The sequence below is a fragment of the Hermetia illucens genome, chromosome 4 (genome assembly GCF_905115235.1).
Source record: "Hermetia illucens chromosome 4, iHerIll2.2.curated.20191125, whole genome shotgun sequence".
Classification (NCBI taxonomy): domain Eukaryota; kingdom Metazoa; phylum Arthropoda; class Insecta; order Diptera; family Stratiomyidae; genus Hermetia; species Hermetia illucens.
The window spans coordinates 158210070-158223347 of NC_051852.1; the positions used below are offsets into that span (position 1 = coordinate 158210070).

General features: G+C 46.0%; 1 protein-coding gene across 1 annotated transcript in view; it reads right to left on the reverse strand.

The window, feature by feature from the left end:
- LOC119655813 (metabotropic glutamate receptor 2-like) overlaps positions 1-13278 on the reverse strand; it is a 195636-nt gene that overhangs the window by 40081 nt on the left and 142277 nt on the right. Inside the window, exon 12 of the mRNA XM_038061918.1 lies at positions 9774-9908. Within this exon, the coding sequence (XP_037917846.1) occupies positions 9774-9908 (135 nt within the window). The remainder of the gene's footprint in view (positions 1-9773; positions 9909-13278) is intronic.

Genomic DNA, 13278 nt, shown 5'->3' on the forward strand with positions numbered 1-13278 from the left:
GGGAAGGATACCCAGAAATAAAACCAAACGTGGAGGAGCAGAAGAAGAATGAAGTTACGGTGCAGGGCTTCGGAAACCCAGTGCCGGCGGTTTTTGGGAGTGAGCAAGCGGGCTCCCGGCCGTCGATATCCAACGACCGCAGTGCGTCAGTAGTGGGAACCTTGGCTACTGTGGCATCTAATGTTACAAGCGTACGGGAGGGACTTGAACTGGCTCTAGTGATGGATCCGTTCAGAAGGAGCTCGATTTTTCGCAGATCCCCTCCCACACGGGCACAAGCCCCCACAATCGCTACCCCCAGTGGGAAGCGTATAGCGGGAGTCTTCGATGAGGAAGAATCACTGACGCCGATTCACCCGAGCGATGTTTTGGGCAATGATCAGTCTGGAGCTGCCTTTACTGCCCTCGGTAAAAAGATCATGGAGCTGTGCGAGTTTATAAAGGAGCGCAGGAACATTCACCTAAATATAAGGGCCATGATAAGAGGCATCCGTTTGACGTACGGCAAGGCCCAGGATGAACGAGTAGGGAAGTCGGCCATTGGAAAAGTGAATCAGGCAACTCAAGTAACGCCGGTTCAAAACACAAAAAGGGAGAAACCGGGAAAGAGTTTGCGCGAGAAGCTGAATGACTCAACAGGTCAGCAAACCCCGAAAAGAAAAAAGGACTCAACTCCCAAAAAGGCGGAGTTCATGAAAAGTACGTCTGAAGCTACCAGTGAAAATACTGCAGTGGCTACCTCGAGAAAAGGGATCGAATCTTCAAAGGCGGATGCGGAAGCTTGGAGGAAGGTAGAACCGCGGAAAAGAAATTATAGGAGGAAGATTAGACCGGAGGTGATTTTCATTTCCAAACGGGGCGAAGGGTCATACGCCGACATTCTCAGGAAATTGAAGGCAGACCCCGAACCCATCATCAGCCTACCAGTGGAGAACGCACTCAAACTGTTAGCAGCAGGGAGAGTGAGAATAGGCTGGGTTATGTGTCACCTTAGGGAACAGGTTGCGTTAAAACGGTGCTTTAGATGCCTTGGCTTTGGTCACATTGCGAAGTCATGCACTAACCCAAATGACAGGTCAAAGCAATGCAGGAGATGCAGAGTGGAAGGCCACATCAGGAAGGACTGCGAAGCTGACACAAATTGTCTACTGTGCAAAGGAAAGGAGGGTGTGGACCATCGGCACATTGCGGGCAGCAGCAGGTGCCCGGATTACAAGAGAGCCCTTAGCACAAATCGCAGATGAGGTTGATACAAATCAACCTCAACCACTGCGAGGCGGCGCAGGATCTACTCGCGCAAACCATTCGCGAGAAAAACATCGATGTGGCCATACTAAGTGAACCATACCGAAACCGCGGTGGTAGCGTTTGGATCAAAGACCAAATGGGCCAAGCAGTGCTGTGGACTTGTGGAGAACAAGCCTTCCAGGAAATAATGGAGCACCCGGAGGAGGGCTTCATCAGAGCGAAGGTGAAGGGCATCCACATCTACAGCCGCTATGCTCCACCCAGCGCTACATTCATCGAGTATGAGCGGATGCTTGCTGCTCTTGTTTTGGATGCAAGAGGACGTTGGCCGATCATAATAGGAGGCGATTTCAATGCGTGGGCTCTTGAATGGGGCAGCCGGATAACTAATATCAGGGGACGTGTTCTCCTCGAAGCATTCGCGGAGCTGGACGTGGTACTGGCGAATGTTGGGTCTTCGTACACTTTCCGGGGAAGGGGCCTGGGGTCTGTAGTGGACTTGACATACGTGAGTGCCACTTTAGCCAGTAGAATCGCTTGGCATGTCAGTGAGGACTATACTCACAGCGACCACCAGACAATCTGCATAGAGATCAAGGGCGGATCGAGCTCGAAAAAGAGTTTTCGCAGAATGCCGGGTGGTATGCTTGGCTGGACAGTGAAAGCTTTCGAGGGGGACACGTTTTCCGCGGTGCTCAAATCCGACATATCCCTGAATGGTACGGCTGGAGAGAAAGCCACCCAGATCACTCGATGGGTGACGGAAGCATGCGATGCTACTATGCCCAGAAGGCGATTGTTCCCCAGTAGGCAACCCAACTACTGGTGGAACAACGAAATCATAAGTTTGCGAGCCGCATGTTTTCGGGCAAGGAGGCTTTGCCAGAGGCTCAGGGGAACACCCAGTGGCGACGGTCGAGAGGAGGCACACAAGCAATTGCGTGGCCGCCTAAAGGAAGCCATTCGGAGGAGCAAATAGAACTGCTTCAAACAGCTGTGCGACCATGCCGACATAAACCCTTGGGGCGAGGCTTACAGAGTGGTGATGAAAAGGTTGCGGAAATCACCCCAGTTGACTTGTCCGCGCCTCCTGAAACAGATTGTTACCACTCTGTTCCCTCACCACGAAAATAGGGGAAGGCAAATTTTTGTTCAGCTAAATGACGGCATAATACCGCCTGTAACTGTGGAGGCGTCCACTCTACGGTGGACGCAATTGGCATGGTGGTAAACCTGGCAAAAGGTGCACTGATTTCTGGCGGCTGCTGTGCCGTGGTGGCGTTGGATGTCAAAAACGCATTCAACTCGGCCAACTGGAATAGAATTAAACGGGCGTTGGCTGACATAGGTGTCCCCGGATACTTAGCGAATTTGGTGGAAAACTACCTCTCAGAGAGGACTCTCTGGTACGGGACGGATCAGGGCCCCAAAGAGTACATTGTCACAGCCGGGGTACCACAGGGATCGGTACTTGGTCCCCTGTTGTGGAATATCATGTATAATGGGGTGCTTGCTCTTCCCGTCCCAGAGGGGACTACGATTGTCGGCTTTGCTGATGACCTAGCTGTGGTTGTTGCAGCAAAACATCCAGAAGATGTGGAGGTTTACGCAACAGAAACAGTGAGAGCGGCAAAGTCCTGGCTAGAAAAGGCCGGGCTGACCTTGGCGGACGCGAAAACGGAAGCGGTCTTAATAACGAAAGGAAAAATAACACTGTAAAAGTGGAGGTCGGTGGACATACGGTCGTATCAAAGCCGGCTATCAAATACCTGGGGGTAATAATTGACACCAAATTGAGTTTTAGGGAACACCTAGAGTATGCATGCCAAAAGGCAGCCAGTGCCACCACGGCACTTGCAAAAATGTTGCCAAATATTGGTGGGCCGAAACATTGCCGGAGGTTGGTGCTAGCTGGGGTGGTGCGCTCCATCTACTCGTCGCCTGTGTGGGCAGAGGCGCTTGCAAACTCTCAGACACGGAAGTAGGTGAACTCGGTTTACCGGCGGATGACTTTGAGGGTTTGCAGTGCTTTTACAACCACATCAGATGAGGCAGTATTGGTGGTGGCAGGCATGATCCCGGTTGACATTCTGGCCAAAGAAATGAGTGTCCTGTACAATGCAAGACATATGGAGGGGCATGCACAGCGTAGAAGTGCGGCAAGGTCAGAGTCGCTTGATCTCTGGCAACGCAGTTGGGACGAGTCTACGAAAGGTCGGTGGACGCACAGGCTCATTCCCAACATTAGGGTGTGGTTTGAGCGAAAACATGGGGAGACCAACTACCACATTACCCAGTTCCTCATGGGACACGGTGGTTGCTACAGGCAGTATCTGCACCGCTTTGGCTTGGATGATTTTCCGAACTGTCCCAGATGCCATGGCATACCGGAGGATCCAGAGCATGTGATGTTTCACTGCCCACGATTTGCGATGGAGAGAAGGAGCTTAAACCAGGCGGTGGGCAGGAGCGGGACCCCGGAGAGCTTGGTTACTGAGATGCTGGAGTCCGAGGAGAAGTGGCTTGCGGTTGGCTCCGCAATCATCCAAATGCAGGAGGAGTTGCTGAAGGAACAAAGAAGGAGGAAAGCTGCAAATAGGAGAAGGATGAGTGCCTAAGAGCAAACCTACCCCGCGAAGTAATACCTCAATGGTGGTCCCGCGGGGCTGGGGCTGGAGAGACCGGCGGTGGTTTTTAGTGGGTGTGAATCCCACACGCGCCCGCTGTTGTTCCGCCGTTCGGGCGGCGGAGCTGCGGCGGACGTGTCTTTCTAAGATTTACCACCTTCGTGTACGCACAAAAAAAAAAATATTTCAGGAGCAACTGATTCATACTCACCAATAATTCATCGTCATCATCAACGACGCAACAATCGGTATCCGGTCTAGCCCTGCCTTAATAAGGAACTCCAGACATCCCGGTTTTGCGCCGAGGTCCACCAAATCGATATCCCCAAAAAGCTGTCTGGCTTCGTGACCTATGCCATCGCTCCATCTCAGGCAGGGTCTGCCTCGTTTTCTCCAATAAGTCGATGACTCGTAAACTTCAACAAAAATTATTCCATTCAACGTATGCAACGCTACCTGTTTTTGACGATGTGCTTCATCTCACCCCATAATTATTTGAGAAGCTTGCATGCTTCCTCCCCTGTTCTGCGCTCTAAGGCAACGAAGTCTTTGGTCCTCCTGGGGTAGTTGCTTAAATTGGCATATACCACAACCGATTCGTTTCCCGTGTTCAATGTATGACCAATGCATTGGCCATGGACATGTTGTCCGCTGACTAACAAGGCTACGAACATCGAGTCTGTTCGCCAAGGTAGTTCTTCATTTGTTATTGTGTCAGGCCAGAGTACCCCGATGACAAGACATAAACATGAGTTGAAGGACGGTCGCTTTATATATTTTATATCCATATAGCTGCTTAGAAAGATAGATTGGCGCAGAGCGACTTGGTGTTTCGGTTGAGATACTTTCACTCCCCAATTTTAGTTAGAGTAGCGAAAGCAGATCTAGTGATCCCAATACGGCAAGAGGCCAAATAAGTCATTCGAGACCAGTTGCTCTGGCGAATCACACACGCTTTCTTGAAACCGTACATCTAGTTCTTTATAATAGCAACAGCACAACAACAACGTCGTCCGCAGGCTCAATGGCTAGAGCACTGGATAGATTGTCGTAGAGATCGAAGGTCACAGTTCAAATGTCACTGGTAGCAAATGGATTTATATCGTGACTGGATGTTAGACTCAACTCACGGTTATAATCATGAGCAAGCGCAATTGTCTCCTACTGTATGCTGTAGACCTGTGGTGTACAGTTACAGTGCCCTAGCATGCTCATGATAACTTCACTTCTAACAAGCGGATCCAATTCCCTCGTCAATGAATCTTGTGCTGGAGCCTAGGATAGTTGATGCGGGCTCAGTACAGGGAAAAAATTTCAGGATCCTTGGTGAATTTTATCCGCGATCTGGCATTCACGTCTCACCAACCGGAACAATCCGGAAGAATTTGTGAACGACAGGAAGTGGGGGGGGGGGGGGGGGGGCATTTAAGACCAGTATAATGCACTCAAGGTATCCGTGGACCACAGGAGTCAAAGTAAGTTACTTCCCAAGTGGTCCGGTCCGTCATCAAGTCGTTGCGGACTCAGGACTCCCAGGATCCTCAAGACGAATTGAAATTTAGAAGTTCTCCATGGAAATTGAGACCTCAACAGGAGAGATTTTAGCTAGGCACCACCAACTATAAAAAGTTTGGCTCATAAGGGAACTGGCATTTGTTTAAATGTATATAATAAAGTAAGTTTTAGGAGAATATGGCTCCCGTTTAAACAAAGAGGTCGCTGAGGGCATCCTACCGGAACTGACGAAGAGTCAACAAATATTGGAGGCTTATAGGCTGTCAGCATGGCTACAAAATGGGCTAGTTACCACAGGATAGCTGATCCTTCTCACTTATAAAGAAAGGTTCAGATATGTGAAAGTTATCGCAACTCCTGGTGTGAGAAATTGTAAATGAAATCTTGTCACAGTGGTGCCTTTGAGGGTTATTCATGGAGGAGACAGAGTGTCATCAACTGAATGGTGAACTCAAGATTCCTTGAGAAGAGCGTAGCAGTTCCGGAATGGAGATTAATTTACTGATGTTTTTACCAAGCAGTTGGGGTTAACAGCTGTGTTCAGGAGGGCTGTATTGAGGTAAAGTCGGAGGAAAAACGAAGGATCAGACTAAGCATCTCGAAAGCACGGTTGAAAATGTCAACGAAGAAAGAATTGAAATATAACTTGAAGATTACACTCAGATCTTGGAAGGAACTCAGAAGTGACAGGAACTGTCCACTAAAAGAGTAGGGAATGGATGTTGGGTAGGTCTTATGCAAGTAACCTATTGAGTGACATTTGCTGCATTTGAAGAGAAAGATAGGTTGGTAGGTCACAGCTGGAGTAGGGTCTGGGCTTTAAAGAATAGAGAGCCTTTTTCCAAAGATGAGGAGAATAGCATTCTTTGAAACTTCTGTTCAAGTTTATACACAGGGAGGCGGAGATGTATTATTTGCAGTTAATAAGAAAGACATTAGGCAGGCCATCAGGAACAAGTTCGAAATTTCTGCCAAGTTTAACAATAAGGATCTCAACCAAGGAAGGAGAAAAACAAGTGACTCAAAGCAGTCAACACCTAGAAGAAGCGTACAGGGCGCAGTGCTAAATATGGAAGAGAAATAAGAGTAAAGTAGGTCACAGACTTGTGGTGAGTTCCCGACTCTGGGTGGTATCAGCTTTTCAAAGAAGAGTTATAGAAAGTGAAAAACCAAGCACCACGATGCACATCTTGCAAGCAAATGTGTATAAAAGTGCAACTGCTGACAACTTGATAGAATAGATAGTGCGAGAAAGAAGAGCTAACTTGTTGCTTCTCAGCGAACAGTACCGAGATAGGAGTTCACCATCGTGGTATGGCGATATATCTGGAACTGCTGCGATTTGGGTGAGAGATATTTACGAGTGCGGGTCCATGGTTGAGAAGCTGGTTTCTTTTAGGGTCGATGTGCGGAAGTGCCTTTTTCCAGAGTTCGGCTTATACCCTATGAATCTATGTCTGCTTCTTGGAATAGGTTCATCGCCTCGGAGGACGAGATTAGAAACACGGAAGGGAGAATTCTAGTCGGAGGAATTCTTAGCGCCCCAACCAGACTCTTGAAGCAAGCAGATTTTGAAGATGACCGCTGTAGTCCTAAATAGCGGTAGCACCCCACATTCCAGCGTAAATTTTTCTATGGAGTCCTTAGTGAAACCGGTCCATCGATGGAAGATACTGAAAGATTTCACGAGCAGTGAAGCCGCATGAACCATCGTCAAAATCTACGTTGGAAAATTTGTCGTTCTCCCAAGCGAAGTAAAGCAACAACAAGACCCAGACAACAATGAACCTTTTGATGGTAGCTTGTAATGCATCGACTCTGAAAAGGAAACCGCGTCCCGGAAAATTGCCTGTGTACTTGGGGGTGGACGGCTGAAATACAAGCGTACGAAGGAACTGCCTGAGACTTCAGCGGATGGCTAAGCGTGCAAGAATCAAGAAGGAGTGACTCTTAGATCCGCAGAATATAAGAGAGGGAAAAACGAATTCCGCCACAAAATCAACAGCTAGAATGCATGTTGCTGGCAGGAGTTAATCAACGGAGAAGAGCTCCGGATATATACTGGTTACCAAATAACTTAGTGCCTATCGATCATCATGTTCCATAAAAACAGCAAAACATCGTGTTGGTTTGTTTTCCTGCTCACACCATGTGAGCTGACGCTGTTCATAAGGGAATGAATTCTGAGGAATGTCCACTCATCATTGTAAAGGAACTGGAGGAGATGGTCTTATTTATGAAAGACAAAGTAGCACTAAGATCGGATGGAATTCCCAGGGAAGTGTTGAATCTTTTATGTGAATATAAGCCGAGCTTACTACTCAGCGTATTCAACGAATGTTTGACAGCGGGTGTTTTCCTCTCCCACTGGAAAGTTGTGTGATTTGTGCTGATAAGCAAAGGTAAAGGCAATCCAACCCGTCAATGTATCGTTCTCTTAGTACATTATACAGCGGGAAAGTTGCTCGGGAAATTCATCAAGCCAAAACTGACTGACGCAATACGCGCTGTGGGAGATCCACAATTGGTGCGATTGAGGAGGTGGTCCAAGCAGTGAAACTAATTAGGACACACTGTCGGCACTGTTCGCAAATGTTGCTCCTTGGAGCCATAGATGTAGGAAATGCCTTTAATTCTGTTTTCCATATTCCAGACCATCTATTGCGGATATTGAGGGACTATTTAAAAGACCGTGTTCTGTTGTGCGATACTCAGAAGAGACAGCGCAAAATGAAGGTCACATTGGGGGATAATCAGAGATCTACCCTTGGTTCAGACTTTTGGAGCGACTTAAATAATAGTCTTCTACGACTCGAGATGTCTAATGAATCATATGTAGTGGGATACAAGGATGATGTTGCGGCAGTGGCTAAGGCATGCACGTTTGAGTAAGGTGAGTGCACACTGGGAATGGTGATGCAGCGAGTAAGCTGATGGCTGAACATGGATCCTTCCTCGCGTTTGAGAAAATCAAAATCGTCGTCGTGATCAACAAAAGGGTTCCCGCAGAGCTCCATATTGAAGTTGGTGAAACCATGGTCTTGTCAAAGCTTGTGGCTGCGAAACACCTCGGTATCATGATAGACATGAAGGTAAGCTTCGTCGAGCACATTCGCTAGACCGTAGACAAGGCCGCGATTAGCATGTTTGCGAACTGCGGCTGATGTCCAATGTGGGAGCCTTCTTACCCAATAAGAGTGGATTGATGATGAGTGTGTCTCAGTCCGGCCTTCTTTCTTCCTCAGTAAGAAGATGTACCGCAAGAGCCTAGCGCAAGTACAAATACGAGGGTCTCTGCCAGTTGTGTCCGTCGATCCTACCTTCTCGAAGTAGGAGGGCACGTGGAGCCGAGTGAAACGTTTGTTCCTGTACTGAATAAGACCGATCTGAGGTAATGTGTCAAAAACTATTAGAGTTCTATACGTTGCAGGGGAGGGAGGGTGTGGAGTAAGTCCAGTAACTCGGTAAAAGGCATCAGAAAAATACAATAGTATAGCGCGAAAACGGAATGAGGACAAGTCAATTTAGGTCTTATGTGATACCAGAACGGCCCGGAAGATTGAGAGTATAATTTCAATTTCCTTAAAAAATATCAAAAAAAAAAAATTTTAACAAAATAAACTATCTATTAATGAGTATTGTGATCTTTTAATTTATCCATCATTTTTTAGCAGTTGTGAGACCCATTACTAGTCATAATCGGCACTGGGGCTACAGAATAGTTTCAATAGTTTTCATTTGCATTAGTTCCAAGTTCTACTAAACAAAGTGTCATCAAAGTACCATACATCATTTCTGTAGGATCCTGTGATTACAATCAAGATCTCAAACTCCTTTTTCGGCTCCTCCAATACGAACTAACTGGAGATGATAAATAGTCGAGATTTATTGTTCCCTTCTGTGGACTTACAGATAGATTCTGTGCCTTTTATGTGAATGCTAATGGCTTACTTAATTAAGCGGGCACAAATTCATCCAATCCCAATCAGATGCCCTGAATTTGTAACTGATCAATTCAGGATGTGACAATACCTATTAATTACATCAATTAGTGAACTGTAGGGGCTACATCTATCTATGCATACGAGTAAATGATAACAGTTTCATTGTTATTCAGATAATCAATTAACATTCGAAATTCGGTTGATATTGCATTGTAATGTTGCCACTGAGTTTCAACCATACACCGAAAAAGGATATTTCATGTGACCAAGCGGTAGCGGGTGCCCACACATCCCAAGCAATGCAAGGACTCAGAGAACATTCCGACTGTGTCTAATTCGTTTAAAGTATAACTTCCATCTCTCTCAGGGCTCGCTATTTTGCTACTGAAATGCTTATTGTGTTCCTGTGAGTTGTAAATTTAGAATATTTGGAATTTACCTTTGCAAGCCACAGACAATGTTTGTGGGACGCAGCACAAGGACGAAAGTGACCAAATAGCACATGAGAATCCCGGCCAAAAGAATATAGCTCAGTTCACGGCCAGACGCTCGAACCACGGGTGTGTCGTTATGTCTGCAATGGAAATTGAAAATTAGTGTTTATTGATGTTCACGAGAACTTTTCGGTGATATCTGTATCTGTAACAAAATTTTCTAGTCTAGTAAAGCAGAAGTTTGAAACTTGTAGAGTTTGTAAGTGGAGTTGTTGGCTGCTACTGATTAGTGCCTCTAATTGTTCGACTGAGTGTCGTAGTTTTGCAGGATGGTGATATCCTCAATATGAGAACTAATTTCGTTTGCAATCTGTAGCTTTTGAAGTTGTAATTAGATTTGTATCATGGAAGAATTCATCATTATAGATTAGACTGGGTGTGTACATACGTGTTCCACTATGATGTTCAAAAAATTTCTTTCAAATATAATAACTAGGGCAACATCTTTGCCTCCATTACCGCGAGGCGGCGTTCATTATTTTTGATAATCGAGTAGTTCTTAGAATGCTGGAGGAAAACATGGTAGACGGTGCTTGGGTAGAAGTTCAATTTGAGACATTCATCTTTACATGGAAGACGCCAGTGTTATCGATCCATTGAGTGCTCTTGTAACATTGACTGGAGGGAGCAAAATTATTAACAACGAAGTATATGGCTTTCGAACGCACACCATTTTCAAAGTTTGGAGCGCGAGAATGCGGCATAGCTTTTGTCGTCCCCAATTAACGTAGGAATTGCAGTGCTTTGAGTAAAAATTGTATCCTTCAACATATATGTTCGCAGATTTCTTGAAGCAGAAATACGACAATTCCAACTTGTTCCTCCAATCGCAATATCCACAAAGGAATGTAGACCTCTCCAAATGGAGGCTTTCAACTAAATTGATCATGTCCTCATCGGACAACAAGTAGCATTTAGCATCTAGAACGAAGTGGGTCGGAGCACTAGAAGAACAAATCCTACAGATGTCGAACCGACACCAGGATGCCGATTGCAGTGATGAGTAGAGTCGGTTAAAAGACGAAATCAAGTCTGCTCCCGAAACACTAAACACGAAGCAAAAGGAACGAATGGTTTGACGAGTTGACGATGAGTTACCCAATGTTCAGCAGAATCCGTATAAGCACCTGCTCCACCATTTGCACTCAAAGAAGTCAAGGATGCACCAAAAACCCTGAAAGGGCAATAAAGCGCCAGGTGTGGATGGAATACTTGTGGGGATGTTTGGGGATGACGACCAAGCTTCATGAGCTTATAAACACCACTTCGTGTAACGAATTCAAGCCGAAAGATTGTGGAAAAAGTATCTATTGTCCTATTCATTGAAAAATGGCAAAGCTACGAGAAAAATAGAGGGATATCATAAAGTGATGTCAGAAATAATTAAAACAAAGCTCGAACTCTTCTCAAAAAATCTTGTTGGCGAATACCAGGGTGAAATTCAATGTCGAAAAACCGCAGTTGATCAGATATTCTCAGTGAAACAGATACTAGAGAAGTACTGGGAATATAAAGTGAGTACAAGCTCCAATGGCCAGGCTATGTTAAGCCTACAGACGACAGAAGGGCTCAAAGGCAGGGTGGAAGGCAAATGACCACCAGAAAAACCCTGAAATATACGGGACAACTCACTAGGCAATGCAAGTTACAAGCTGGTCAATTTCTGAAACTGGATCGAGAAGAACGTGGATGAAGCCTTCGGGAGGTGAGGCTCGCATCTTCATAGAAGAAGAAGGAATCACGTTCCGTGTGACAGTGTCCAAGCCAAAAAAAACGAAGTAGTGGGAAGGCGCGTTTTGATAAATACAAAGTAACTCGAACTGATATCGATACACCTGAAACATTTCGAATTTTACTTTTCAGATTACGATAAAGCAGTTTAACTCAGCGAACTTCATTTGGCAGTAGGTGTTGCTGCAAAATATACCAGAAGACTTGGTGTGGCATGCCCATATAAAGAGGACAGTAGTCTTGATGGTGTTTCTTCATAGGTAACCGCACAGCATGTATTGCGTTCTGGCAAATCTAGCTTAATTCATGGTAATTTAAAAGGCATCGAAAGTTCGATTGTCAGGAATGTGTCGAAGAATCTCCGTGGAAATTGGTTAGTAATTTGACAATTCTCCTAAACTGACTTTTTTTTCCCTTTTTTGGAACTGTTATGGTTTTTTGCCACTAAAATGGTTTCCACCTTTCTTCATCAACGGAATTGAACTCATTGTAATATATTGCTGCCTTCCAGCTCTACTCTTTCTAAAGATCAGCAGCGATGTTTCCATATATATTTGCTTCTTCCGATTTTATCAGTTAGATTCATCATCATCAAAGATACAACAACCGGTATTCGGACTAGGCTTGCAAGACACCTTGCTTTTGCTCTAAGGTCTACCAGTTTCATGTCCCTAAATGCTGTCTGGCTTTCTGACTTACGCCAATGCTCTATTTGAGGCTAAGACTTGCCGGGTTGGATCATCTTCACCCATACGGAGTCATCCGCTCGCTGCAATCTATTCAGTCGGAAAACCAGACAGTCGTGGCATCGTTCATCATCTATTCTTAGGTAGAAGGCCAAATATTTTTCGAAGGATTTTTCTCTCGAAAGTTGGGAAATTTTTCTTGTTAAAAATTCCGAGTTCCCAAGGAATATATGAAGAATGGCAAGCTTCTTGTCTCATATGGTAAGAGCCTTTAGACTTTATGCGGACGCGCTTCCAGCGGAACAGTTTTTGCAAACTGTTAGTTCCTTACAACCGTGAGCGTGAGTTAGATCCAACGAAACTTTTTCTTACTGGACCAGGTGTCGTTTCAGTACTTCGCTACAGGTAAATTCACACAGAAGGAGATTTTTGTTATCTAAAGCACCCCACATCCAGTCCGAGACGTAGCTCCCTCAGCTCGGTGAGTCGAACTAGACGCGCAGCTCGCACTTTTCGCGGGAGTATTTGTCTTCCGGATGAAAGGTTTCAGGTGAGATATCGAGAATGTCGAGAGTAAAGTGGTCGCATGGTGCTTGCAGCGGACTCCGGGAGGCGTCGATCCTCACCAAGCATGTGCCCATGACTCAAGATCCCTGGGCACTCTGGCGACATTGTCCGCAAGGTTGGTGGGTGGCGGTGGTTTAAGCTGGCTCACGGCGTGCCTGAGCAGGCGCAACATCCTATTTAAATTTAGGCTCCATCGTACGTCGAGAACTGGGTCGCTGGGGAGTCTCAGGTTCTCCCCGTATGCAAGTTCCGGCGGGCTCGCAGCAAACTCCTTGCGACTAACTGTCCGTAGGCCAAGTAAGAAGAGAGGAATGACTTTCCACCAGGAAGGATCGTCTTCTACCAGGACAGCGGCCTTTAGCGTTTTGTGCCATCTTTCGAGCATCCCGTTGGACTGAATAGTAGGCAGTTGTCCGGTTGAGTCTGAAGCCTTGAAGTTTGCCTAACTCCGAGAAAAGTGTGGATC